At 42.2% G+C, this 26,630-nt stretch overlaps 3 protein-coding genes across 3 annotated transcripts; 2 read left to right on the top strand and 1 right to left on the bottom strand.

Annotated features, from left to right (window-relative positions):
• Positions 1-1,008: 1,008 nt before the first annotated feature.
• On the top strand, positions 1,009-3,910 carry LOC134653011 (high mobility group protein 20A). The gene is made up of 7 exons (XM_063508280.1): positions 1,009-1,271; positions 1,437-1,596; positions 1,889-2,034; positions 2,231-2,343; positions 2,678-2,803; positions 3,424-3,583; positions 3,724-3,910. Exons 1-7 carry the CDS (start codon positions 1,049-1,051, stop codon positions 3,861-3,863), a joined length of 1,068 nt encoding a protein of 355 aa, XP_063364350.1. The 5' UTR covers positions 1,009-1,048; the 3' UTR covers positions 3,864-3,910.
• Positions 3,911-6,642: 2,732 nt separating this feature from the next.
• On the bottom strand, positions 6,643-7,765 carry LOC134652612 (histone RNA hairpin-binding protein). The gene is made up of 4 exons (XM_063507773.1): positions 7,686-7,765; positions 7,476-7,593; positions 7,271-7,390; positions 6,643-6,986 (listed from the first exon to the last, which is right to left on the bottom strand). The coding sequence occupies exons 1-4, from the start codon at positions 7,741-7,743 to the stop codon at positions 6,773-6,775; spliced, it is 510 nt and encodes a 169-aa protein (XP_063363843.1). The 5' UTR covers positions 7,744-7,765; the 3' UTR covers positions 6,643-6,772.
• A 478-nt stretch (positions 7,766-8,243) lies between these two features.
• LOC134653009 (exportin-6) lies at positions 8,244-23,844 on the top strand. Its single transcript, XM_063508278.1, has 21 exons — positions 8,244-8,457; positions 8,956-9,165; positions 10,183-10,383; positions 10,893-11,064; positions 11,635-11,764; positions 12,081-12,219; positions 12,749-12,906; positions 15,007-15,130; positions 15,337-15,419; positions 15,852-15,960; positions 16,213-16,305; positions 18,002-18,167; positions 18,394-18,571; positions 19,284-19,410; positions 19,967-20,107; positions 20,200-20,403; positions 20,554-20,735; positions 20,944-21,129; positions 22,280-22,469; positions 22,617-22,847; positions 23,579-23,844. The coding sequence occupies exons 1-21, from the start codon at positions 8,455-8,457 to the stop codon at positions 23,681-23,683; spliced, it is 3,132 nt and encodes a 1,043-aa protein (XP_063364348.1). The 5' UTR covers positions 8,244-8,454; the 3' UTR covers positions 23,684-23,844.
• Positions 23,845-26,630: the final 2,786 nt, after the last annotated feature.

Below are 26,630 nucleotides of genomic sequence, written 5' to 3'. Positions count from 1 at the left end.
TGACATGTGGCCTCTCTGTCCCACTTATGAATTCGTACGTAAGTGTGACAGGGAGGCGGGCAACACGTCGAAGGTGGTTCGCGGTAGGCCCTCTGGACTATTCAAGTTATTTTACGACTCTTCTTTTTCCAAACAGGGCTATAACCGCGAAAATCGATGTTCACAAATTGCGGGCATCTGTCTCTGTCACTCTAATTACGCCTTCATTGGAGTAAAAGAGAAAGATCCCCGCATGTTGCGAATTTAGGATTTCGCGGAAGGCCCCCAGATTCTTCAGAAATATTGTTTCTGTAAGAAATTTATCCTAAAAAAAATCCGTACTTTTTTTACCCAAATCGTACCTTTTTAGGATTCCGTAGCCAAATGGCAAAAAACGGAACCATTATAGATTCGTCATGTCTGTCTGTCTGTCTGTCTGTCCGTCTGTCTGTCCGTCCGTATGTCACAGCCACTTTTCTCCGAAACTATAAGAACTATACTGTTGAAACTTGGTAAGTAGATGTATTCTGTGAACCGCATTAAGATTTTCACACAAAAATAGAAAAAAAACAATAAATTTTTGGGGGTCCCCATACTTCGAACTGAAACTCAAAAATTTTTTTTTTCATCAAACCCATACGTGTGGGGTATCTATGGATAGGTCTTCAAAAATCATATTGAGGTTTCTAATATCATTTTTTTCTAAACTGAATAGTTTGCGCGAGAGACACTTCCAAAGTGGTAAAATGTGTGTCCCCCCCCTGTAACTTCTAAAATAAGAGAATGATAAAACTAAAAAAAATATATGATGTACATTACCATGTAAACTTCCACCGAAAATTGGTTTGAACGAGATCTAGTAAGTAGTTTTTTTTTAATACGTCATAAATCGCCTAAATACGGAACCCTTCATGGGCGAGTCCGACTCGCACTTGGCCGCTTTTTGACGTACGTACGTACAAAAGCTGGAAGCGCTCTGGCAACACTGGTCAGTAGTCCTTATTAGCCTTAGCGCTATTGCACTATTCTAGTAGTAAATAATTAAATATTATTCTAAAAAAATATAAGAATGGATGATCCATTGAAAACTCGGCAACAACCGTCTTCAGAAAATGCAAATGAGGAAGTTATGTCCTCGAGTACAGAGCTGGAGAATAATGTGCCACCCTCAAGTAATGGTGTCGCTGCTTCTGATGCTTCAAAGGATCCTCAAAAACCATCACCGAAGAAACCCAAAAAACGGAAGCCTAAAGTCCCGCGGGACGTAACTGCACCACGCCAGCCACTGACAGGTTAAGTTTTCTTAATACATAATTTGCAAACATTTGTTTGTTATGAAACTAAGAAATTGAACTTTATACAAATCGACTTCCTACCCCACCTATCTCTGATCACTCGACTAGTCTGTAGTTCATTATTTAGAACAAGTTGTTTTATTTTTTTCACTTGTTATCTAGGATATGTAAGATATTTGAATGAGCGTCGCGACCAACTACGCGCCGAGCACCCCGAGCTTGGGTTTGCGGAGTTAACACGCCAGCTCGCCAGCGAATGGAGCAAGTTGCCAGCGGAGGAAAAACAACAGTATTTGGATGCGGCTGATCAGGACAAAGAAAAGTAAGGAACAAATTTATTTGGGCACTCCCAATGAAACCCTTTGCAGTTTGCATACAGATTGTGTAATTATCCTTTGGTCATATTGTGTTCATTGTTACATTGTGATCAGGTGATCACTGATCCTTTCTTCTACAGAAATTTATTAGAGTAATCAAATCCAAATTAAAAATATGGCATTTAGCTTCTTGTAGCTATTCATTTTGTGTATAAGATCAGTTTCAGCTACATTTTTATTTTCTTACTTGTTTTTACATTAAATTTTAAATCCATTATTTTTGCCATCTTTACAAAGGTACAATAAGGAGTGGGATGAATACAAGAAAACTGATGCTTACAAGGAATTTCGAAGACAACAAATGGAGCAAAAGCATTCTGGTGGAGCGACTAAGAAGATGAAGCACAATCACAACCAAGCCAGTGAGAGTGCTAGTAATACTGGTAAGCATAAAAGCATGATAAATTAGTGGGTACCTTTAGTCTGAAAATGATACTCAAGAAATACTCTGAGCAGTAAACAATTTAATAGTGACCTTAAGAAGTTGGCACACACTAATGAATGACCTGTCTGCTACCTATTTCATCTCATTAAATAATAATTAAACACTGAGTTTCTTTGCCTTATTTATTGCAGCAGCCGCTCAAACTAGCACAGAACCAAACACTGTAACAGCAAATGGGCCCAGTGCACCTGCAGTGCCACGGCAACAAACACCTCCTAGGCCGAGACCATGCATCACTCCAGCGTCCGTAAGTAATTAACACTTTCATCTCTACATTCTGAAAGATATATGCACATGGCTATAATCTTTATAGAGATTTTTCTATTAAGTATGTAATAACTGTAAAATTAGGGTTTTATACTTTATCCTAGTTCTACTCATCAGTTACTAAGTTTCTGATTCTTAAATTGGCATTGAATGTAATACTGGTTACTTAGTAACAACAGTCTGACAACCTTTTTAAATCCATTACTACACACCTATTTAACTACATCAAGCTACTACAGTTTATAGTCATCATCAGTGATGATTTTAGTCTTCCACTTGTTATTTAATCTAATTTGTTATTTATTTATTTGTAGGGTGAAGACTTTGGTGGTGGGGACACAGATATTCCCATATTCACTGACCAGTTCCTGCAGCACAACAAACTGAGGGAGTCGGAGCTCAGGCAGCTAAGGAAGGCTAACTCTGATTATGAGCAGCAGGTAGGTCATAATTTGAGAACAGTGTTTTCATCTGCGTAATGTAAAATTTTAAAAATAGGCTATACCTATTGAAAAATATTGAGTCAGCAGTAGTAGTTAGTGAATTATTCAAATACAAAGTTGCCTTTATCTGACAAAGCAATCAGTGTATTGATCTCTCCCTTGAGTAGGGAACTATGACAGCACTCATAAGGCTGACATGTTCACCTAGACTAGAGTGTCCAAAGCCTCAATAATAAAGACCGGCCAAGTGCGAGTCGGACTCGCGCACGGAGGGTTCCGCACCATCAACAAAAAATAGAGCAAAACAAGCAAAAAAACGGTCACCCATCCAAGTACTGACCCCGCCCGACGTTGCTTAACTTCAGTCAAAAATCACGTTTGTTGTATGGGAGCCCCACTTAAATATTTATTTTATTCTGTTTTTAGTATTTGTTGTTATAGCGGCAACAGAAATACATCATCTGTGAAAATTTCAACCGTCTAGCTATTACGGTTCGTGAGATACAGCCTGGTGACAGACGGACGGACGGACGGACAGCGGAGTCTTAGTAATAGGGTCCCGTTTTTACCCTTTGGGTACGGAACCCTAAAAAATTCAAAGTTGTTATAATTTTTAGAATGCCATCCTACAACGCCACGCGGAGGAGGTGAGCGCAGCAACAGCGCGGCTGCGCGCAGAGACGGCCGCGGCCGCCGAGCGCACCGCCGCGCTGCTCACGCACCGGCGCGCGCTTGTCGCTGCCCTGGTACACGCGCTGCAAGCCGTCGCCATACCAGGTAACTTTTCATAGCTCAACGCCATCCTACAAAGACACGCAGCGCCGGCTCGCTTCGCGATGTTAATGATGGCATGTCAGATTATAAGGCGTGGAAAAGAAAAAAGGATTTCTAATCACTAGGGTATATTTCTTTTTCAGGTGGCCCAACAGGTGCAACCGAAAGTAACATTGAGGAGTACATGGACAAGCTACACACCCTGGCCAGGGAGACCAAAAACCATGCGACCATAAAGCAAGCCAGAGACATTCTTAATAAAGTGGAACTACCCATAAATTAGTACCTATACCTACATTATCAGTATTTTATTAAAACGAAATTAATTGCATAATTTGTTTAATTAGAACATAGTTTAACATCAGTTTATACCACTAATAATAATATGAATACTTCAAGTAGTTAGGGCAGCATAATTATACCCAAATATGACAATACAAAAATCATCATTTTGTAGCATAACTAATAACACGGTAATTATTCAAGTGGTTCATCCACTTTGTTAGCATGTAGGTACAGTCAGCTTCATATAGTAAGTAACATCCAAAGTTAACATCAATAGGGTATTATACTGTATTTTACACCATGCATGAAATAAAGTATGAGATAATAAATAATAGAAAAACACACATACAAGTTAACAATAGTTAAACACAAGTTCTATTTAATAAATCGAATAGAAATATAAATAAAAAGTAGGTGAGTTGACCATGACTAATGTTTCATATAAATTCCAATATCTGGGAGACCGAGCTTTGCTCGGAAAACATATAAAAACTCAAAAGTACGCTATTTCTTAGAGATAAGACCTAGCTAGATCGACTTTTCACCCCCGAAAACCCCCATATAGTAAATTTCATCGAAATCGTTAGAGCCGTTTCCGAGATCCCCAAAATACATATATAAATAAATAAACAAGAATTGCTCGTTTAAAGGTATAAGATATTAGCAAATAGTTTTGACAGTTCTAAAAAAGTAACTGATTTCACTAGTAGGAATATAATTTGTATGGCGCACCAAACTATTTGAATACTTTGGATGCTACCTCAGTACGTACATAGGTGTATAGTTACAACGCTGACTGTACCCATTGTAAAGTTTTTTATTATGCAAGGAAGCAAAATGGTTGTTTACTCCTCATGCTTAAGAGCCCATCAACGTGCACACTAGCGCCACTGCTAAATAATTGTGATTATTTAAATTTAACGAAAGATACTTAAAAAACAAGCAAAAAAAAACGGTCACTCATCCAAGTACTGACCCCGCCCGACGTTTATTTTATTATTTATTTATTTGCTTGCCGACGTTGCTTAACTTCGGTCAAAAATCACTGTTGTATGGGAGCCCCACTTAAATCTTTATATTATTGTTTTTAGTATTTGTTATAGCGGCAACAGAAATACATCATCTGTGAAAATTTCAACTGTCTAGCTATCACGGTTCGTGAGATACAGCCTGGTGACAGACGGACGGACGGACAGCGGAGTCTTAGTAATAGGGTCCCGTTTTTACCCTTTGGGTATGGAACCCTAAAAAGGGGGCCGCTACGTACTGTATCTTGTATTAAAGTACCTTTTGAATACATCAAACTAAGAATATGTTGCTGGATTCGTCAATCTATGAACTCAAAACAAAAACGGCCGTTTTAACTTTGGACGCATAGATTGACGAATCCAGCAACATAGAAACTAGTTTGATGTCTTCAAAAGGTACTTTAATACAAGATACAGTACGTAGCGGCCCCCTTTTTTAAATATCTTTCGTTAAATTGAAATAATCACGATTATTTAGCAGTGTCGCTAGTGTGCACGTTGATGGGCTCTTAAATTGAGACTTGAACAAGCGAAATATTCCCAAAATCAAACTATGCTGCGAGGTCTTCAAGGCATGAGACGCAAACAAGTGTTGCTGCCAAGTAAAGCACAATTTTCTATACATTGACAATATGACAAGCATTTTTTTTTTAATCAACAGGATTTACATTTTTTTATCTAATAACTAATTCTTATGAAACACATATCAGTCATATCAAATACATATACTAGGGTAAACAGCATTATAGCCATTGTAGGCACTTATAATATGATTGGTATATTTGTTACTGTATTCAGAGCTACAGAGGCGAAAATCTGTCAAACATAGTAGAATAAACGAATGTCCAACCAAAGTTTTGGTTTCGGCCGAAAATAGAGCAATCACGTTTCGGCAAAAAAATCGAGTTTCGGTTGAACATTAGAATAAAGTATATTTTGGTCCTAGGGCCAATAACAAAGTAATGTGACCTACCCCCGCACCTCTACCTTCCTTAGGTCATCAGAGTTTTCATTTTTCTGTGTAATATTCGCAAGATATGAAGTTGTCTAAAATGTCTAAATGCACCTTATTGTTACAAAAAATATGTTAATAATATTGAATATCTTAAATAATAAAAGAGACAACAATAAGAGTACATTTTATTAAATATATTTAGTAAACCTATTCACGAAATAGGTAAATCCAAATAGTTTACAAATTTTTATATGTATTAAAAATTAAATTAAATGTTCTGTCATTGTTTTCCCCCTTCACTCTTAAAGTGTATTAAAAAAGTAATAGTAAAGTCATGTTCTGTTCACTCTTGCTTGCTTTTGAAGTGGTGTACAATGAATTTATAGGAACAGCACCTGCCAACAATAAAGTCCTGCTTATCATATTGTAATATAAGCAGTAAAATATTGTGTGCATAAACAGGTCACAGGGCAGTGTTTTATGTTTGTCTTTGTATGAACACCTCTAGATAGTCCAATTCATAACTAAGTTATGAATATCTACAGCAATGAAACAATGATACCTATGATATCACAATAATGGCTTTGAGACATGCAGGTGCCTTTTTTATCTTGAAGGTGCAACCAATTCTGGCAAACTGCTACTAGTACAAAATTCGCTAACTGCCCTTATGTACCATATCCTGTGTGCAGTGCAAGGCCCAGAACTGGATGCACCTGAATTTGTGTATTCCCATTTGTCCCCATCCCAATGACCACCACCATAAATGAGCCAGGGACAAATGGGAATGATTCATATGAATGCGACTATTCCCATCTGTACCCAGTGGGGACAGATGGGAATACACCCTGAATTTCAACAGCATGTCTTGCAGATATTGTTTGGTTTTGTAACAACTCCTATGACTAATTACAACTAAAATATCTATTGCTCATCATTATCACCCTCTTCTTCTTCATCAGAATAACTAGTGGAACCAGCAACTGAGCCAGAGTTAGACCCAGTGCTTGACTTGGCTCCTTCAGTATCATACTCGTGTAACTTCAACCTCCATATCTTGATCAATTGGTCCCATGACCTGCGGCTGTATTTTGAATATTTATCAGGGGTCTTTGGGTCATCCTTAGTGCGCTTGTCTCTGAAATAATATATAAAATTAGTTTTTTTCCTAGTACAGTATGTACAGAAGACCATAATTCCTGAAAAAATATACAAAATTCTCTGCAAAAATAAAAAACAAATAGTACTCTACATATAACTGAGGGTCACTTGAAAATGTCATCCAAATTCCATAGGCCAAAATATGCAAAAATCATCAGTTTCTTAAACATACATTTGGCAATAAGAAAATCATGCAACAAATATTAACTTTGCCTACAACTTTTTAGAAGAAAACTGAAGGAGCAAGATAGTAGAACTTACAAAGGTACATGCTGCAAATAGTTATGGTAGCCAGTTGTGTTTTTTCCATAGTCAATGGTTTTCTGTCTTCTTTGTAATGTTAATGGGTCAGTCTCTAGTTCAACAGGCTTCTTTGGTTTACTGAAATAATAATTTAAACGTTTTAGACATTCACATGTTTTGAATATTAGACAACCGTTAACTGATTTCAATTGGAAGTACTTGCCTTGCTCTTGGTTTAGCACCTGCTTTCTCATTGGGTTTTGCCCTTTTCCTACTGCTTGAATTTTCTCTGCTGCTGTCTGATTGTGACAATATCCTTTCTTTCGTTGCTTTGCGTTTGTCTGATTACAAAAGAAAAAAAATAACTTTATAAAATAACAACGTGATAATAATAATAAATTTACCGTTTGTAAGGACACTGTCTGTAGCTTACCATTGAGGGTTTCTCTTAAATCTTTAGTCCAAGTATTATCTATTGCGGAGTTACTCATTTTTGAGTGATGCTTTTCTTTCAAGGAATTATTATAAGGTTTTCACTGCAAACAAAAGTATTGTTAGAAAAAATAACAAGACACGACTCATTTACCACTGATTTTACTTTATACACTGGGTTTACCTGAGATATGAAGGAGATAACACAGTGATAGTTTGAAAAGTAGATTAAAGATCTTGTATTAATTGCATATTTAATTACAAATCCAAAGAATAAAATAGAAACTAAAACGATACGATTTTCTTGACTTGACACTGACAATTGAGAAAACGCGCGCGGCGCGCACTCCCACAAGCAAAGCAACCCTCCCGGCATTCGTACAGATAAATAATCACACATACCGGAAACTGAAAACCATTCGTTCATTTTTATACTATTTGAGGTATAGCTAAAACTACTTGCAATATTGACCTCCTACCAGACTCTAATAGTAAAAATTAAAATTCGTTCTGTTCTGTCAATAGTGTCAATGTCAAAGAGTCGTGTATGTAGATGCGAACGGCAGGATGTAAAAATCATAAGAAATTTATAAATATGGCATAATAAATAACACTTTTAGCTTTTATTTGTATGTTTTCTCAGGACACATTTGTATACTTCGAGTCTTTACTGTTCTTTTCCATTTTTAGTAGCATATCCCAACTATCGGGATTCATTTCATGATTTAGCTGCACTGGAATTCCTAGGCTATAACTGAATATCTTTAAAAATGGTGAGCCATGAACTTTATAATTAAAAAATATATATATACTTGTTTTAATAAAATGAAGTGTACAATATTAGCTATTTTGAATTTAATAAAATATCTAAATTAAAATAATACTGGCAAAGTGGTTAATTTCCATGAATATTGATTGTTTTAACTAAGCGTAATACTTTAACAATAATCCATTCTACCAGCAATACATATAATGTATATTTATAAACAGGCTAATATAGTTTGTCCATTAATTATGTCACAAGACAAGTTGCAATTTTGTAGCTATGAAGGTCTGTGGCCTGTTTATCAAAAGCTTGTAACTTGTAATACAAGTGGAAGTCCCTTTGTAACAAAAGCTGTCAAAAAGGGAATTCCACTTGTATTACAAGTTACGAGCTTTTGATAAACAGGGCAGATTATGTGAAAACCACTTTGCCATTGCCAATAAGGTGCAACCTAACATTAACACTAAGAAAATTCTAACTTTTGCCTGAAAATTTGCTTTCACAGAGTGACATGGAGGTTAGTGAGGCTCTGGTCTCTCTTGAGGCCTTGATGTCAGAATTTTTTGCATCAACTACAAGCAATTTGAGGAAGCGTGAGATTGAGACCATGTTGGAAAACTTCTCCAAACACAGAGATTCCTGGAGGCACTGTTTACTGTTTCTACAAAAATCACAAAACCAATATGTCTTGATGTTCACACTGACAACACTGGAGGTAATTGAGTAAAGAATTTTGTAACTTTATTCCAGGGCTCGGAACCGATTTTTTTGTAAAACACAAAATCGCCCAATATTTTTAATTATTTTATGCTCTTTACGTAGGACTGAATCATGTATTTAGGTAACAACTTCGTATTATTAGATTGTCCCATTAAACATGACATAATAAACCAAAGAACGAAAAATAACGTAATAATACCGGTATTTTTTGTATGAAGAAAAAAACCGGTTCCGAGCCTTGCTTTATTCTCAATCGCTAAAGTTAATGTAGTACTGTTCCTAACTAATAAATACTTAGTACAATAAGGAAGAAGCAATGTTGCTGCCACAAATGCAACAGCTTGTCCTCACTTAATTTATGTCAAACATAAATAGAATTTTGACATTGTTTTAAATGGATTAAATATAATATAATATAAAAAGTAACTGTACAGACAGTCAAGATATTAAATATTGACATGGACAAAGTGCCAAAAATACGTACACACTACCTTAATGATACCTACAAATAAAATAAATAATCTTTATTTCAGGCATAATATACCTAACCCATATATGTGTTTAGTAACTTACATACCTAATAAGAAGTTAAGGCATACAATTTTATTACAAACTAACATGCAAATTAATTGACTAGCAGCTGTATAGGCAATATTTAAGGGTGGTATTATTCCATCTGTCCAATATTAGATCAATGCATTGCATGTGAGACACAAATACTAATTTGTTCAAATATTGGACAAGTGGAATACCACCCAAATCTATACATTGCTATATCTCACACACTACAGAGTACAATGCGTTCAGTTCTTTGACCAAACACTGCAATACATATACCTAACGAAAATCACATAAAAGTTATTGAATTGTCTAGATTCTAAATGGAGCTTAATAGAAAATAAAACCACAAAAAAAATTGCCTACAAGGTTATCAGAACTATCATAATCATATATCATTAAGGATATCAGAACTTTATTCCAATATTAATTTACACTCTGCATTAAATTCCAGAACATAATAAACAGACAATGGGTTGGTTTGATGTCAGATGAAGAGAAAACCGAAATAAGACTGACACTCTGGAATGAGCTGATGGCCAATCATGAGGTTATGCAGTACTTCATCAGGAACAAACTTGCGGCGCTCATGGTGTCCATAGCGCGTTATGACTGGCCTCATTTGTACCCAGACTTCTTCAGTAACATTGTTGAGGTATGTATAAACAATATGCTCAATAAGTTAGAGAAAACCCCCTTAAATGTATTATTTGAGATCAGTAGTGTGTAGAAAAGTGAATTAAGAATATTTTAATAAAGTAGGAAAATAGTTACCAAAAAAATTTTTTTTTATTGAATCAGTCTTAGTAATTAAGTTTCACAGGGTGAATTCGAATTATTTATATTAATTTAACTAGATACAGTACTTGTGATATAGATATAGCAATAGTATTTAAATACATCACACGTTCACATAAAGTCCATAGGTACTAGGTACCTCTAAAACTCATCAACCTACAACTTTTTATAAAATTCCGATATTTAAAGCCTAAAGTCATACTGTGTGCTTTAACAACACTGACGCGTTATAATAAATGTGATATAAGTACTATCTATAAGATCTTCTTTCCTGTTCAGAGACTCCTCATTTTATACATTTTAATATTATTTTAATGCTGTTGTATAAATAATTAATTAAACTATATTTATATTATTTCATGCCAGCTTCTACGTTGTTCGGGGCGCCGCTGTCTGCTGGGGCTGGTACTGGCGCAAGCGGCCAGCGAGGAGCTCGGCGCGGCGCGCGACACCGGCGTGCTGCTGCCCTCCGCGCGCCGCTGCCAGCTCGAGCGGCTCATGCTCAAGGGCGTGCCGCAGATGCTGGCAGCGCTGAGCGGTCAGTACACTATTTTAACAATAGATAGCTTAACCGAGCGGAGTTGTACACGTGATGAAGATCACAGATTCACGAATCACTTACGCACTGAACGCAATGCAAATCGTACTACGCAATGCATGCGGGCAGCAGCAAGTGTCGCCATCTTTTAACCTCCTAAGACCCAAGGTCCTACCTATAGTACTTAAGTTCGATAAAATTTAAACAATATTCAATTGGAACAGAGTTGCATTTCCTTTGTTTCGTTAAATTCTCAAAAAAATAAGAATCAACTCTATGCCCTGCACTATAGGTTCAAATTTCAGTAGCAAAGTTTGGGTTTTGCATTTGTATGGCTGGGCCGTAGGAGGTTAAGATGAAGCTTTGTTCGGAGTTTGTGTTGTTATGTAGATGCATTGGTTATTACTGTAATATCATATATGTAAACATTTTTATCAATAAATAAATAAATGTTTTGATATGAGGCTTTGTATTTCATGTATTGGTGCTTTTAGTTTCTATATAGTGTGTACACAGTGTACATATTGTATTTATTGATTGTATTTAGCTATTGTATATTTATGTGTACAGCGATATTAGAGAAGAATGCTCAGAACGAGGGGCACTCGAACCCGCCGCCGTCGCCCACCAGCGGCATTCCTCAAACGTCGGCGCTGCCGGACCTACTAGTCAACGCACACGATGTCCATACAGCTGATAAGTAAGATTATTAGGTTTCCATGGCGATGGTGATATAGTTAGAACTTTTAAAGGTTGTTGAATGTTACGAACAACTCTTTAATTTGTAACTACACCGAGGCCTTACAGCATTTACAGCCCTAAAGGGGCCTACTGATTACCAGTCCGCCGGACGATATTGGCCTGTCAGTTGTTCGGAGCTGTCAACTTTTTGTTCTTACTGACAGTCCGGCGGACTGTTATTCAGTGGACCCCTTTACACAACAACAAGCAAAATATTATAATTTTAACTTCATGAATTACAGGGCTTTGTATTAAAATAACTTCATGAATTTCAGGGCTCTGGACATGGAAATAGTTGTAAAATGTCTGACGACGCTCCAACACTTGTTTTCGTGGTTGCCGTTGTCGTCACACGTGCCCCCGACTCTAGTCACAACAGTGTTCTACTGGGGCAGCATAGCTACCCAGACACAGGTATGTTGTAAACTAACAAATCTAGGGACAATTTGTAAATTATGTAATAAAATGTATCGGCTTATTTATTTACATATTGTAACGACTAGTTTTTGGTTTGTTTAATCTTGATATTGTAATTAAAGCTTGCGAGTTTTCGCTCACGGTATGTACTTGGTCATGCTCTGTGTGCCTCGCACAAAGCTTAGGTCTCACGAGCGTTTGCGTTGGCGACTTCACAGACCGATCAACTTCGCGCGGCAATTTCTGCGCGAAGGGTCTCGTTCTGCGTGTAATTTTGTTTTATTTACCTTTATTTCCGATGTTACGACGCAGGTTTCACTGGTCTTGGTCACTTGGTAATTGATGCCCCAGCAAAATGTCAAAATAGGGATAGTGTAACTAGTCTGTAAAAAGAATCTCTTCTTATCATTCTTCTTGGGCTATATAAGGCTCCATAGCCTATGTATCATTGCGACCATCCCTGATATATTGTAAAAAAGAATCTCGCTAAGATTACGATTTAATTGAATCTTGTTTATTTGCGTAGAGCAAGGAGGCGGCACTAGCAGGACTGGGCGGCGTGTGCGAGCTGCTGTACCGCCGCTACGCGCCGCCGTCGTCGGGCGCCACGGCGCTGCGCCTGCACCACTGCGCGCTGCGGCTGCTGCGGCACCTCACGCACCCGCCCCTGCTCACGCCGCACGAGTCAGTACTACACGTAGAGTGAGGCACTAGCGGGGCTCAGCTGACGCACCATCCCCTGCTCACGCCGCACGAGTCAGTACTACACGTAGAGTGAGGCACTAGCGGGGCTCAGCTGCAGCACCTCACGCACCCGCCCCTGCTCACGCCGCACGAGTCAGTACTACACGTAGAGTGAGGCGCTATTAGCGGGGCTCAGCTGCAGCACCTCATGCACCCGCCCCTGCTCACGCCGCACGAGTCAGTACTACACGTAGAGTGAGGCACTATTAGCGGGGCTCAGCTGCAGCACCTCATGCACCCGCCCCTGCTCACGCCGCACGAGTCAGTACTACACGTAGAGTGAGGCACTATTAGCGGGGCTCAGCTGCAGCACCTCATGCACCCGCCCCTGCTCACGCCGCACGAGTCAGTACTACACGTAGAGTGAGGCACTATTAGCGGGGCTCAGCTGCAGCACCTCATGCACCCGCCCCTGCTCACGCCGCACGAGTCAGTACTACACGTAGAGTGAGGCACTATTAGCGGGGCTCAGCTGCAGCACCTCATGCACCCGCCCCTGCTCACGCCGCACGAGTCAGTACTACACGTAGAGTGAGGCACTATTAGCGGGGCTCAGCTGCAGCACCTCATGCACCCGCCCCTGCTCACGCCGCACGAGTCAGTACTACACGTAGAGTGAGGCACTATTAGCGGGGCTCAGCTGCAGCACCTCATGCACCCGCCCCTGCTCACGCCGCACGAGTCAGTACTACACGTAGAGTGAGGCACTATTAGCGGGGCTCAGCTGCAGCACCTCATGCACCCGCCCCTGCTCACGCCGCACGAGTCAGTACTACACGTAGAGTGAGGCACTAGCGGGGCTCAGCTGACGCACCATCCCCTGCTCACGCCGCACGAGTCAGTTCTACATGTAGAGTGAGGCACTAGCCTAGCGGGGCTCAACGTGCCCGCGCTGATGTATGGAGTACTACGGAGTAGTAGTAACACAGCCTAAAAGACAACAGTATCACAAAAGCTTTGGATTCCTCCGAAAACGGTGCCGTCATATTACGGCCGCTATATAGCGTTGACTGACGTCACTAGAACGTTGTCTATGTAAACAAAATTTCGCGCGGTTTCCTAGACGGCGTTACGTTACGTTGATTGTCAACGTAACGTAAGATGACGGCCGTCATGACGGTGTCGATAGTTTCGTGAACGTTTTATTAGATAGCGGTGACGCCATTTTGAATAAATGACACGAGATTTGAATAAATGATTCCGTACTACGATTATTTTCCTCTTCTGATGATATTTCATCCTCCAAGTAAATTATAGATGATCAAGCAAATCTTGTCAGTAGGAAAAGGCGCGAAATTCAAATTTTCTATGGGACGTTATCCCATCGCGCCTACATTTTTCAAATTTGCCGCTTTGACCTTGGTGGATGACGGTGTGTTATGACGCCGTGGTACTTTCCACATGTCGCCACCGTAAAGACGGCCGTCTTTTGCGGCCGCTATATGACGGCCGTCATATGACGGCACCGTTTTCGGAGGAATCCAAAGGGCGAGCGGGCGAGGTGTTCAAAATGACCTTGACGTGCTCTTATTCTCTTAACGATAAAGTCGCGTCAAGATAATTTTGAACACCTGGCCCGCTTAGCAACTATTGCTGCTGACTGTACTGTATTTGTTCCAAAGATGGCAGATTGAGAGGCCTATTGAGGCAATCAAACTGCCGCTGCCGTTCTAGTATCCGGGATATTATAACAAGGTTTAATCAAGATTATATGATCTGCGGCGGTAACACGGTCGTATTTTTATCGATTGTCACCACGCCTGTCACGTTCTAACAAGTATGTAAGAGCGAAAGTGACGGGCATAGTGACAGGCGATAAAAATGAAAGCATGCTGCGCCCGCAGGAGCGCACTTTCATTTGATATTAATTTTGAACAGTAAATTTTGCTAATTTTTTTTATGATATTGAATTTACATTTTACGTCTTTCGTGATGAAAGAGGTGACGTATTTTTGGTTTTAGACGGTTATTTATGGTCCGATTGTTTTATGTTTAGACTTGTTTTGGTAATCTAAAAACACTGTCTTATTTTTTTTACAGTTACCTTAACAAACTGGCGGAGTTTTTGAAGTTGTTTATATCGCTACATTTCAAGAGACTAGAAGCCGAGCCCGAATTCGATGCTATACAATTCTTGTCATATCTGTTCCAATTCACATTCCAGGTACTTATTTACCGATGATTTTAAATAAAATTTGCCTATTCTTGCTATAATTTAATATGTCGTTTGTATAGAAAAGGTGACCGTAGTGTGCTAGAGAATTACCTTTTACTTTTAAAATCCTGCATTTTTGTATTGAAACAGGCGCCTGGCATGAAGGCCCATTGCTAATAACGATAAAAATAACTAACAAAACATTATCTTTGCAGGTGCCTGTATGCACAATATTCGTAAATTGTCTAGATATATGGATCCAATTTATTGATATTTTGAAGCCTGAAGATACAGTTAAGTAAGTATTTATCTCTTTTTACCTTCGTAACAAGCTTTTACTAATGGTCTGAAAGTACTACTTCTAAATTTAGCATTTAGGATTTTAAGAATTGCTGTAACATGGTGGAGGTGCTGGGATCAAAAATCAGTTTTCTAGAAAATAGTGTTGTTTCCACACGAGTTCGTTTATTACTAAGATAGAAAAAAATAACTGGTTGGACGCGTGTGTTTATAAATTTACTCGTCATAAAATTGTATAAGACTGGTTCTTCCCCAATATCCTGTCGTTTTATATTAATTTTGCGTGTTCTAATAGACAGATAGATAAACCATTTATTAGCTTGCCAAAATACACACATATTGACAGAAAAAACAGAAACAATAACAATATCAAACTAAAAATAAAATCAAAAACAAGAAGCATCAATAAATGTGTGTCTAATTTTTCTAGATATTGGGAAGCGCTTCGTGGCCTAGTGGAGGGCATCCTTAACAAAATTCAATTCCAACACAACAAAGCTCAGCTTCAACACTTAGATAACGAAGTTTACGACGACGACGTAAGTATTTAACGACAACTTTAATTCTTAACATACCAACCGATATTCTCTCAAACTATATTCACAATGACCATTTTCCGTTACTCGTTGCGTTCAGTGTGACATTGATTTCTGCGTGTTTTATATACGTTTTTCAAGTTAACCGCAATTTGCTATAATAACCTTGAGAGTTTTGACCCTAGCATACTCACTTTCGCTAGGGTTGTCACTTGACCAACACACAATACTTATAATGTATATATTTTACTGCAGGGTGAGACTGAATGGCAGACATTCCTGAAACATTGCATCGAATGTATAGCTCGAGTGGCGGAGTTGGCGCCGCTCGACGTTTTTACTTGTGTGGTGAGTTTTGGAATAAGGGAAATGAGGGGGGTAGGGGAAAAATGATAGGAGTAAAACGATAAAGAGAAGAGTGGCATAATTAAGTAGTATAATATTGTTCCGACTGGTCACAAAACAGTCTACCATGCCATCCTTCATGCGGTTCATGAGTAGTTCCACGGTGGAATGTAAAGTGACTTTACATGGTACCGTCCTACCGAACACTTAAAGAAACCAGTTCCTATATTTAAAAATACTGAAATCGCATATGGTGTGCTTATTATTCTCGAAGAGTTCCATCGATTTCTACAGGATCCCGTTCCCAAGTATAATCTTTAAAACAAAACAAAAAATCTCTCTAGCCGTCTTCTAAAACTTGGGAAGGATTGAGAATCTCCTTTTTGATGTTTCCTATTAGGGCTCATTTAGACGATGCGAGAACTCGCATGCGAGTTTCATTACATTGAAGGGTTTGATCGGTCGGTTGAAATGGACCAACAGTCCGCAATGTAACTAAAATACACACAGCTAAGTGTTATCACTATTTTAATATTAATATAGGCCGGTAGCTTGAACATGTCATGCTCGCTTAAAAGTTTTTGCTTACGGTGGCGTCGTAGATCGGGTCGCCACTTTCCTGAATAAAGGTTGAGGGAGGCGATGGCTGAGATACGCGTCGTACCACAGAATAACTAATAGTACTACCGTACAGAAAATTCACTCCTTCACAAAAGTCAGGTTTAGGTATAAAATTACACCTATATCGCCGCCTGCAAGCAAAATTGAAACTTATAACCGCGCACGAACCGTGAATCTCCTTTGCGCGCCGCAGTTTTATGACCGAGCTGTGAGTGTCGGCACGGGGTTATCACTTGACAAGTTTTTATACCTATACCCACTGATTTATTGTTTTTAAGATAAATATGTAGGAGTTACAAACGTTGATTATGTAAACATACATTTTTTATCCGAAGATAGCATGTCTGATTCTCGCGGAAGTAAGTTTCGAAGCCATTGTGTATTTTCAATTTTGCGCGAGCGCCACGTGACACGACTATCGTGCACGCCGAGCGGCAGCCCACTGCCATACGCCTGTCCGATGGGCGCGCCGGCCAAATGTACCTAAACTGCGGAGTGACACCCCCCTGGTCGTACTCGTGAACGGATGCTGTTTGTGGAGACGGGTCTGTTTAAGCTAACACGAATATATTTAGTAACTTTATTTTTTAATTTAATTGCAGTGAGACGCCTCATTCGGTTCTCGTATGTTTTTTTTTCTCGTAATGTGTTAATCATACAGGATTCTGACTCTTGGAGACCCTATACATCTCTAAGGATAATTTAATAAACTATGTTATTTTTTAGTTCTGACACTTAGAGACATTTACACCTCTCTAAATAAGTTTAGTTGTTTTATCCATTGTATCTGTTTTGTTTTTATTTTAATATTATTATTATAGTTTTTTTTTATGTAATTCGACATGATGAGATCTTATACATCTCTAAGTAATTGTATTACGTTAGTTTGATTTGGTAGTTGTAGTTGTATTTAATAATTGTTGATGTATTATTATTATTATTTTGCTTGTATGTAAATTCAATGTTGACGAGTAAAAGTGCCCTTGTAGCCTATTTGCTGAATAAATGTTGAAGTTGAAGTTGAAATCGCATGCGAGTTCGCGCGCCGTCTAAATCAGTCCTTTATGTGATGTTGCAGCTGGAGCGGTGGCAGGGCCTGGCGGGCGTGCACTCGCGCGCGGCGGGGCGCGGCGGCGCGGGGGGCGGCGGGGGCGGCGGCGACGGCGAGCGCCTGCTGTGCGCGCTGCTCGACCTGGCCACGCTCACGCGCGTCGCCGGCCGTCTGGCGCCGGCCTTACTCGCAGGTATGGTGAATGTGGCGGGGTCGCCATGTGTTGCATGAAATTAATACACTGTTTTTCTACAATGTCGCAATCAATCAAGTTTCCGGGTGTAAATGAAAGAAACACTCGCGTATTTTGTCCATCGCAAATGCTAGGGACACATTAAAAGTCGTATTTATTTTAAAATGCACAAATGATTATTTTAGGTTTTTATGGTGTAGGTACTCCACTGTGCGTTTATTCGCAGATGCGGAGCCGTGCCGCACGGCGCACGGGGCGCACGACGCGCACGGCGCGGACAGCGCGGCGGCGCGCGCGGCTGCGGGCGCGGCGCTGGTGGAGCGCGTGGCGGCCGCGCTGGGCGGCGCCGCGCTCACGCGCCCGCACCGCGCCGCGCATCAGCACGCGCACGCACACGTGCAAGTGTGAGTACAGCCTTAGCTCCCATGTTGGCGGGCAAGGGGCCGTGTACGGTCCACATACCGCACATTGCCATCTCAGCGAAATTACTTACAATTGCGTAAAGCAATATGATACGAGTCAGTACACGTTCAGCATTAGAACCTATCACGCGTGTCCTCATTTGCACTATCATTCATAATGTCGTGCTTTTATAGTTAGTTATCAATAAAGTGTTTATTTTCGGCTATATTGTGAGTTATCATTATGTCAAGCAATCAACAGAATATAATTGGTGTATGTGACACTAGCAGCCCATACATCAATTTGGTCCTTCGAACCGGATGTCAAGCAATCAACAGAATATAATTGGTGTATGTGACACTAGCAGCCCATACAGGCCGCCTTCAAAGTTAATCATTTCATTGGGTAAACTAAGGGTCTCCCCAAACTTATCGACGCGGAATCGGCAATGCCAATAGAAATGAAACTTTATGTCCACGCAATAAGAGCGAAAAAGACGCCGACGCGTCGGCCGTCGACGGCCTAACGGAGCCGAACCGAACCTTACCTGTTTATGCTGTTTACTATCGGCTTTCGCCGAATCCGCGTCGATAAGTATGGGGAGACCCTAATGCGGAGACTGAAAGTTTTGCGATACGGCCATTTAGAGAAGGGACGTTATGCGGAAGGTAGGCATATTATGTGCCCTAACCGTTATTTATGTGTACTTTGCAGTCACGCGGAGATGTTTGCCTGCATGGGCGCGTGGTGCGTGCACGCCGCGGCGTGCGGCGCGCCGCAGCACACCGTGGAAGGGTTGCTGGCGGCCGCCGTGCCTTTCCTGCTGCCCCACGAACTGTCCGTGAGTACGAGATGTGCTATTGCATGTGTGGACCAAAATATGAAGATTAATTGATTTTGAGGTTGAGATAATTTTTTTTTTATTGAGAAACAAACAGTCTTATAATAAACATAAGAGCAACTTAGCTAATAGCTACAAATTGATTTATTTATAGACCTATAGTGAATCTACAAATTGTATCGAGGTACAATTAAAAAAATAATAAAAAAGTGTAACCTTATAGTTGTACATAACAAATGAGTGAACAAGAGAAGATACTCAAAAAACCAGTGCCTACTATGCTTACAACATTACACCCTTATTTTAATAGAGAATATACAGTCCTCTTAAAGAGATTTAATGAACTGCCAAACAATTCTGCGTCCATACATTTTTCATTGTACTGTTTACATGCGCGCCCAATATACGAATGCTGTGCGTGTTTCGTTCTGCTGTTAGGAATGCTAAATAATGCCTTACTGCGACAACTACGTTCGTTCTTACGGGGGACTCGGAAGCCAATTTTATGTAGTAATGATCAGAATAAGAGGTTTCAGAATTTATGTTACTGTTTTAGGAACCCCCGCTCCTCTGTCACGCGGCAGCGCATTTGCTACTGAGCCTGTCCAAGAACGTGAAGTTCACGGGCGACCCGGTGGCGCAGGCCGGCGATCTCTTCCAGCACGCGCAGCGCTCGCTGCATTATCTCGAACCAAAGGTAACGTTAGAACAAGACGGATACATCGTCGGCCAAAAACGTGAGGTTCACGGGTGACTTGAGTTATATTGAAGGAAATTGTCGTATTCCAGACTGCAGGCGTAGTCCGCGAGGCGCTGCTGTGGCTGTGCCTGTCGCGGCTGGCCCCGGGCGGGGCGGGGGCGGGGGGGGAGGCGGCGCGCGCGCTGCTGGCGGCGTGGACGGCGCCGCTGCCGCACGCCGGGCCCGCCGCCGCGCTGCCGCCGCTCACCGCGCTGCTGCACGCCAACGCGCACGCCAACACCGTGGCCAAGAAGGTGAGGCGAACGTGCCGCAACAGAAAGACCCGGTTTTCAAGAATCATTTGTCCCGGCACGGACCGGCGTCGCACGCTGTACGCCGGCTGTTCTTGTCGTCTACGGGTAAATCGAGATGAAGTTTTCCAAGTGATTAATTTGTCTGTGCAGGTGATAGCAGAGGGCATGGGCGGCGCGGCGGAGACGGCGCTGCGCATGCTGTGCGAGCCGTCGTGCGCGAGCGCCGAGCCCGAGATCACGGAGTTCTTCCTCGCGCTGTTCACCGCGCTCCTGCCGCAGCTCGGCGCCTTCGCCTACACCGCCATCGACGTGTTCCTCGACGTGGCGCAGAGGTGAGACGGATGACGGGCGAGCGAGACAACGTGCTGCTCGCGCTGTTCACCGCGCTCCTGCCGGAGGTCTAGTGCAGCGGGCTTCAAACTACCGCCCGCGAATGTGTCGATTCGGCTCTCATAACAAATTCCATAAAAAATGGACGGGGGCAAAGATAACGACATGAAATTAGAATGTTGTAAAGTAAATGCGTGTATTTGTTCCCAGGGGCGGCGGCGAGAGCGGGCTGGAGCGGCTGGTGGAGTGCGTGCGGCTGGGCGTGGAGGCGGGCGGCGGGGGCGGCGGCGGCGTGCGCGAGCCCGCCGTGCTGGCGCTGCTGCACCAGCACGCGCTGCCCCGCGCCACGCAACACGCGCCCGGCCTCGCCCGCGCCGCGCATCGCCTGCTGGCCAGGTACGGTGTACAGCGTGTAGGGGAGACTCGGCGTGCAGGCGGGCGGCGGCGGCGTGCGCGAGCCCGCCGTGCTGGCGCTGCTGCACCAGCACGCGCTGCCCCGCGCCACGCAACACGCGCCCGGCCTCGCCCGCGCCGCGCATCGCCTGCTGGCCAGGTACGGTGTACAGCGTGTAGGGGAGACTCGGCGTGCAGGCGGGCGGCGGCGGCGTGCGCGAGCCCGCCGTGCTGGCGCTGCTGCACCAGCACGCGCTGCCCCGCGCCACGCAACACGCGCCCGGCCTCGCCCGCGCCGCGCATCGCCTGCTGGCCAGGTACGGTGTACAGCGTGTAGGGGAGACTCGGCGTGCAGGCGGGCGGCGGCGGCGTGCGCGAGCCCGCCGTGCTGGCGCTGCTGCACCAGCACGCGCTGCCCCGCGCCACGCAACACGCGCCCGGCCTCGCCCGCGCCGCGCATCGCCTGCTGGCCAGGTACGGTGTACAGCGTGTAGGGGAGACTCGGCGTGCAGGCGGGCGGCGGCGGCGTGCGCGAGCCCGCCGTGCTGGCGCTGCTGCACCAGCACGCGCTGCCCCGCGCCACGCAACACGCGCCCGGCCTCGCCCGCGCCGCGCATCGCCTGCTGGCCAGGTACGGTGTACAGCGTGTAGGGGAGACTCGGCGTGCAGGCGGGCGGCGGCGGCGTGCGCGAGCCCGCCGTGCTGGCGCTGCTGCACCAGCACGCGCTGCCCCGCGCCACGCAACACGCGCCCGGCCTCGCCCGCGCCGCGCATCGCCTGCTGGCCAGGTACGGTGTACAGCGTGTAGGGGAGACTCGGCGTGCAGGCGGGCGGCGGCGGCGTGCGCGAGCCCGCCGTGCTGGCGCTGCTGCACCAGCACGCGCTGCCCCGCGCCACGCAACACGCGCCCGGCCTCGCCCGCGCCGCGCATCGCCTGCTGGCCAGGTACGGTGTACAGCGTGTAGGGGAGACTCGGCGTGCAGGCGGGCGGCGGCGGCGTGCGCGAGCCTGCTGGCCAGGTACGTTGTACAGCGTCTAGTGGACGCTCGGCGGCGTGACGCGCAGTGATGAGGCTTTTTACATCTCCAAAACTCTGTCGACAGTTTACTAGAAACACAGGCAGACTCACTAATGCTATCGTAAACTATTTCAGTTTGCTCATCCACCGTTGGCGCTACTTCTTCCCCACGAAATGCGTGGGCGAGGAGGAGGAGAGGCTGCAACAGTTCCGCGGCGCGCTGTCGGCGCTGGGCCGCGCTCTACTGCAACCCGACATAGAGCTACTCAGGATCAACATTAATGCGCTGGAAACACTTAATACCAAATGGAAACTGTATCATAAGGTTAGTGTTAATTTAGCTCTAAGATAAATTAGAGATCGGAGGGATTCGATTAGAAAATATTTCCTTTGTGATGAAGTATTTAATGATTTAAATCGATTTGTTATGAACGACCGTTACATCGTACTAATGTAAATATGGTGGTCGCAGCCGATATTCCGTTCGGAGTTCCTCGGCGAGTTCCTGTCGGTGCTGCTGGCCGGGCTGGGCGAGGGCGGCGCGCGCGCGCTGCTGCGCGACGAGGCGCTGGCCGCCGCGCACGCCATGGCCTGCGTCGACTTCACCGCCTTCCGCCTCGCCTTCCTGCCGCACTTCCTGCGCCAGCTGCCCGGCCTGGAGCCCGACCATCTGGCGCAGCTGCAGCAGTTCCCGCCCGACACGGTCAGTAACCATCATGTGGCCGTCACGCGAGGCCACAGACAATCCAACCTCTAGACATAGCATAGTCGCGCTACCCCCTCTGCCACACATACGGTAGCGTTACTCCATCTTCGAGTCAATCCCGTGCCGTGATTGGTCCGTGTCTTTGAACGGACCAATCACGGCACGGGATTCGCTCACCTCGTCCCCCCGCACCCCCGTATTTTTGGCAGCATCGGTTTCATGAAAGAATTGGGCTAAGCTCAGTCTAGAGGTTGGATTGTCAGTGCGCGAGGCGCTTACCGCCGCGCTTGCCGTGGCCTTGGCCGTCAGTTGTTTTTCGTATAGCTTTAGCGGGCAATCACTGCTTATGCTTGCTTATAGTTCGTTTTTTTTAGCATTAGAAATAAGGTAAACAATCTTGATGTGTCTTTTAATTGAAAAACACATTTTAAAAATAAATTACGGAAAATATGTAAAAATTATGAATCTAATACGATCTTTTATAGTCTTCTGCTTTCATAAGTAATAGTTATTGATTTTTAAAAAGTGTTTTTCAATTAAAAGACATGTCAAAATCGCTTACCTTCTTTCAAGTTTTTTCTAATGCTAAAAAAACGAACTATAGGTACAAGTTAAAATTAATAGCGATATGACTTCTCAATTACATTCCTTACGTCTAGACGTTGTTGCCACGCATAAATTCCATTAGCTTTTCAAACAAAATTTAATGATTATCGCTCCACCTTCAGGACCTACCGACGTTCACGCAAAACATCCAACGGCTGATGAACGACGTGAACTGCTACCGCGCGTACAGCGCGCTGTCTGGCGCGCCCAGCGACATGTTGTCCTAGCGCTCGCCCTACGTCACCGGTCTGCAAGACATCGTCGACTACATACAGCTACTGAGTGTCACTGTCGCCGTGGCGGCGGACACTCCGGACAGGGGTATTGCCTAGAAAAACTTAGCAAACGTTTGCGAGTCGCGTACGACGCAACGTGCAGTCCTAGCTGACCTGACGAACGATCTGGCGGAGATGGGCTTCGGTCATGGGGTGCAGCCAATAAAAAACCAACGGGTTGCACTCCGGGAGTGCCGGCAGAAGTGAAAACTCAATGACATTGTAACAGTTTTTCGATCAGGTTACGTGTCCGTCTTACGAATCTTACGATCACGTGACCTGTCGCGAGTTTAACATTTTTTCCCCATCACAAAAAGTGCACAGCGCCGCTAAAGAAGTTTTCACTTCAAAAACATTAAAATTAAAATATCTTCGTGTCCTTAAGTCTTCGACATTTTGTAAAGCACGGAAAAGTTGAAAATTTTTCTAAATCAAAAGGACATGATTGAAGCGGTGTATCTTTTAAACGAAATCACTAGTCTGAATGTGTCCATCTCTGCTCGCCAACAAGGTTACAATAAGGCAGGAATCTGGTTCCATTCTTATGTAGGTATTTTGCGTTTGTACAAAATAAATATATCGTCTGTCTAGGCTGTTTCATATAAAATATTAGTTTGATAATCGTAAGATACAGAATTTATGAAACTTTATTAAAGATTAAAACAAGTAACAAACAACAAAAATCCTTAAAATAAAAATTATAACTAAAATTAAAAACAGCCTAAACTATAAATAAAAAATTGGCCTAAATCGCCGCCTATTGGTCATAATTTCACATAGGAAAGTCCTAACGTTATCAGCATTTTAATGTTTTATATGAAGCCACAGGGTACCTAGTTAATAGCTTCTAGAACTGCCAATAATAAAGTAGTTTAAGTTACAAGTCTCATGCATGTTTGTTTGATGTGAATGCAGTTTTCAATTGAGTCATTCATATTTCGGTAAATATGTCAGTAAATTTATTTACAGTGCATTTATGTGTCATTTTATGATTTTTAGGTATAATTTTATAGTTACTAGTCATGAAGGTTTATATATATTAACGGCTTTATAATTTGGCTCTGTAATTGTTAAGAAATATTTGTAAAAAAAAATGATGATTCTTTTTGACAGGTTTTTTAAAGTTCCTTATTTACGTTACAATTCTATGGCATTTAAACATTTGAAAACGTAATAAAAGGTTCCTTGTTGAACTGATAATACATGTAGTTATTTTCGATACGAGTGCGAAAAAGAGGAAATTCGAAACGAGTGGCGATAAATTAAAACACGACCGAAGGGAGTGTTTTAAATCGACACGAGTTGCGAATTACCTATTCGCACGTGTATCGAACAACGTTTTACAGTACATATGGCACTTTAAAGTTTCGACATACGCACGAAAAGTACTATTTTACGCACTAGTGCGGAAAAGTAGCCCCATATGTACTGTAAATATACGAATAAGAGTTGGCTGTACTTATTGGGCTACCATTTTTAAGTGTGATATTTGTACAGGTGGGTAATATTTCATTTGTTAATACGTATGTACGTTTATGAATTTTATGATATAGGTATATTTAAAGAGGGCTTGTATAAAATGTGTGAGAAATGAGCATTTATGATATATGTTACATTTAGGAGTACTCAATACCTAGTACCTATAATGTGATGTCCTAAGGTTACATCATATATTAAAGGTTAATTCATAAGAACTGGATCTGAATGCCAACAACAAATAAAGTTGATAAATGGGATTCCAGCTCACTCTTGGAAATTGACCTTTTACATGTGACTTGTTTCGCAAAATTTATTTGGACATGTCTGCTCATTTTTAGGGTTCCGTAGCCAAATGGCAAAAAACGGAACCCTTATCGATTCGTCATGTCTGTCTGTCTGTCTGTCTGTCTGTCCGTCTGTCTGTCCGTCCGTATGTCACAGCCACTTTTCTCCGAAACTATAAGAACTATACTGTTGAAACTTGGTAAGTAGATGTATTCTGTGAACCGCATTAAGATTTTCACACAAAAATAGAAAAAAAACAATAAATTTTTGGGGTTCCCCATACTTTGAACTGAAACTCAAATTTTTTTTTTTCATCAAACCCATACGTGTGGGGTATCTATGGATAGGTCTTCAAAAATGATATTGAGGTTCCTAATATCATTTTTTTCTAAACTGAATAGTTTGCGCGAGAGACACTTCCAAAGTGGTAAAATGTGTGTGTCCCCCCCTGTAACTTCTAAAATAAGAGAATGATAAAACTAAAAAAAATATATGATGTACATTACCATGTAAACTTCCACCGAAAATTGGTTTGAACAAGATCTAGTAAGTAGTTTTTTTTTATACGTCATAAATCGCCTAAATACGGAACCCTTCATGGGCGAGTCCGACTCGCACTTGGCCGCTTTTTGTTTATATATTGGTTCTAAACGAAAATTAGGGAAACTAGGACTAGGTGCTTGATTTGTTATTTGCGTATGACTGTACCGTTATATTATACATATATTGTTTTTCCTATCTTTCATTCACGAGATAAGTTAACAGTGGACTTTGCAATAAGATACGAAAAAACTACTTTCGTGCACCTTGTATAGCGCATATGTGACCTTTTTTCTTAAAATAACTATAGGTGAACAAAAACACTTATAAATATATACTTTGTTATATGTATTATGAAATCGTTTTTTAGGACACTTCCATTTCAATTTGCATTTTGTTAGTGCATTTTTCCTATTCAGTGGGTGCAATATTATGACTAGCAAAATAATACAGATTTGGTTTATATAACATTTAATCAAGGTGACGTAGAGTTTACAAAATTTGAATTATTTTAATAAATAATAAAGTAAGTGTGAGCATAATCATTTTGAGTTTCATTATAATTTTAAATATAATGAATACAATGATTTTAATG

The sequence above is a fragment of the Cydia amplana genome, chromosome 12 (assembly GCF_948474715.1).
Source record: "Cydia amplana chromosome 12, ilCydAmpl1.1, whole genome shotgun sequence".
Lineage (NCBI taxonomy): Eukaryota > Metazoa > Arthropoda > Insecta > Lepidoptera > Tortricidae > Cydia > Cydia amplana.
The sequence above is the reverse complement of the archived record's forward strand: the minus strand, read 5'-3'. Positions and strand labels throughout refer to the sequence as shown.

Excerpts from the sequence above, each read along its gene's own strand:
- LOC134653009 (XM_063508278.1), top strand. Across the intron at positions 18,572-19,283 it reads GCGCACGCACACGTGCAAGT|TCACGCGGAGATGTTTGCCT; the intron begins GTGAGTACAGCC and ends TGTACTTTGCAG. Across the intron at positions 22,848-23,578 it reads AGCAGTTCCCGCCCGACACG|GACCTACCGACGTTCACGCA; the intron begins GTCAGTAACCAT and ends CTCCACCTTCAG.
- LOC134653011 (XM_063508280.1), top strand. The coding sequence starts at position 1,049 with ATGGATGATCCATTGAAAACTCGGCAACAACCGTCTTCAGAAAATGCA. Across the intron at positions 1,597-1,888 it reads GCTGATCAGGACAAAGAAAA|GTACAATAAGGAGTGGGATG; the intron begins GTAAGGAACAAA and ends ATCTTTACAAAG. Across the intron at positions 2,804-3,423 it reads ACTCTGATTATGAGCAGCAG|AATGCCATCCTACAACGCCA; the intron begins GTAGGTCATAAT and ends TATAATTTTTAG.
- LOC134652612 (XM_063507773.1), bottom strand. The coding sequence starts at position 7,743 with ATGAGTAACTCCGCAATAGATAATACTTGGACTAAAGATTTAAGAGAA. Across the intron at positions 7,594-7,685 it reads TTTAAGAGAAACCCTCAATG|ACAAACGCAAAGCAACGAAA; the intron begins GTAAGCTACAGA and ends TTTTGTAATCAG. Across the intron at positions 7,391-7,475 it reads GGTGCTAAACCAAGAGCAAG|TAAACCAAAGAAGCCTGTTG; the intron begins GCAAGTACTTCC and ends TTATTATTTCAG.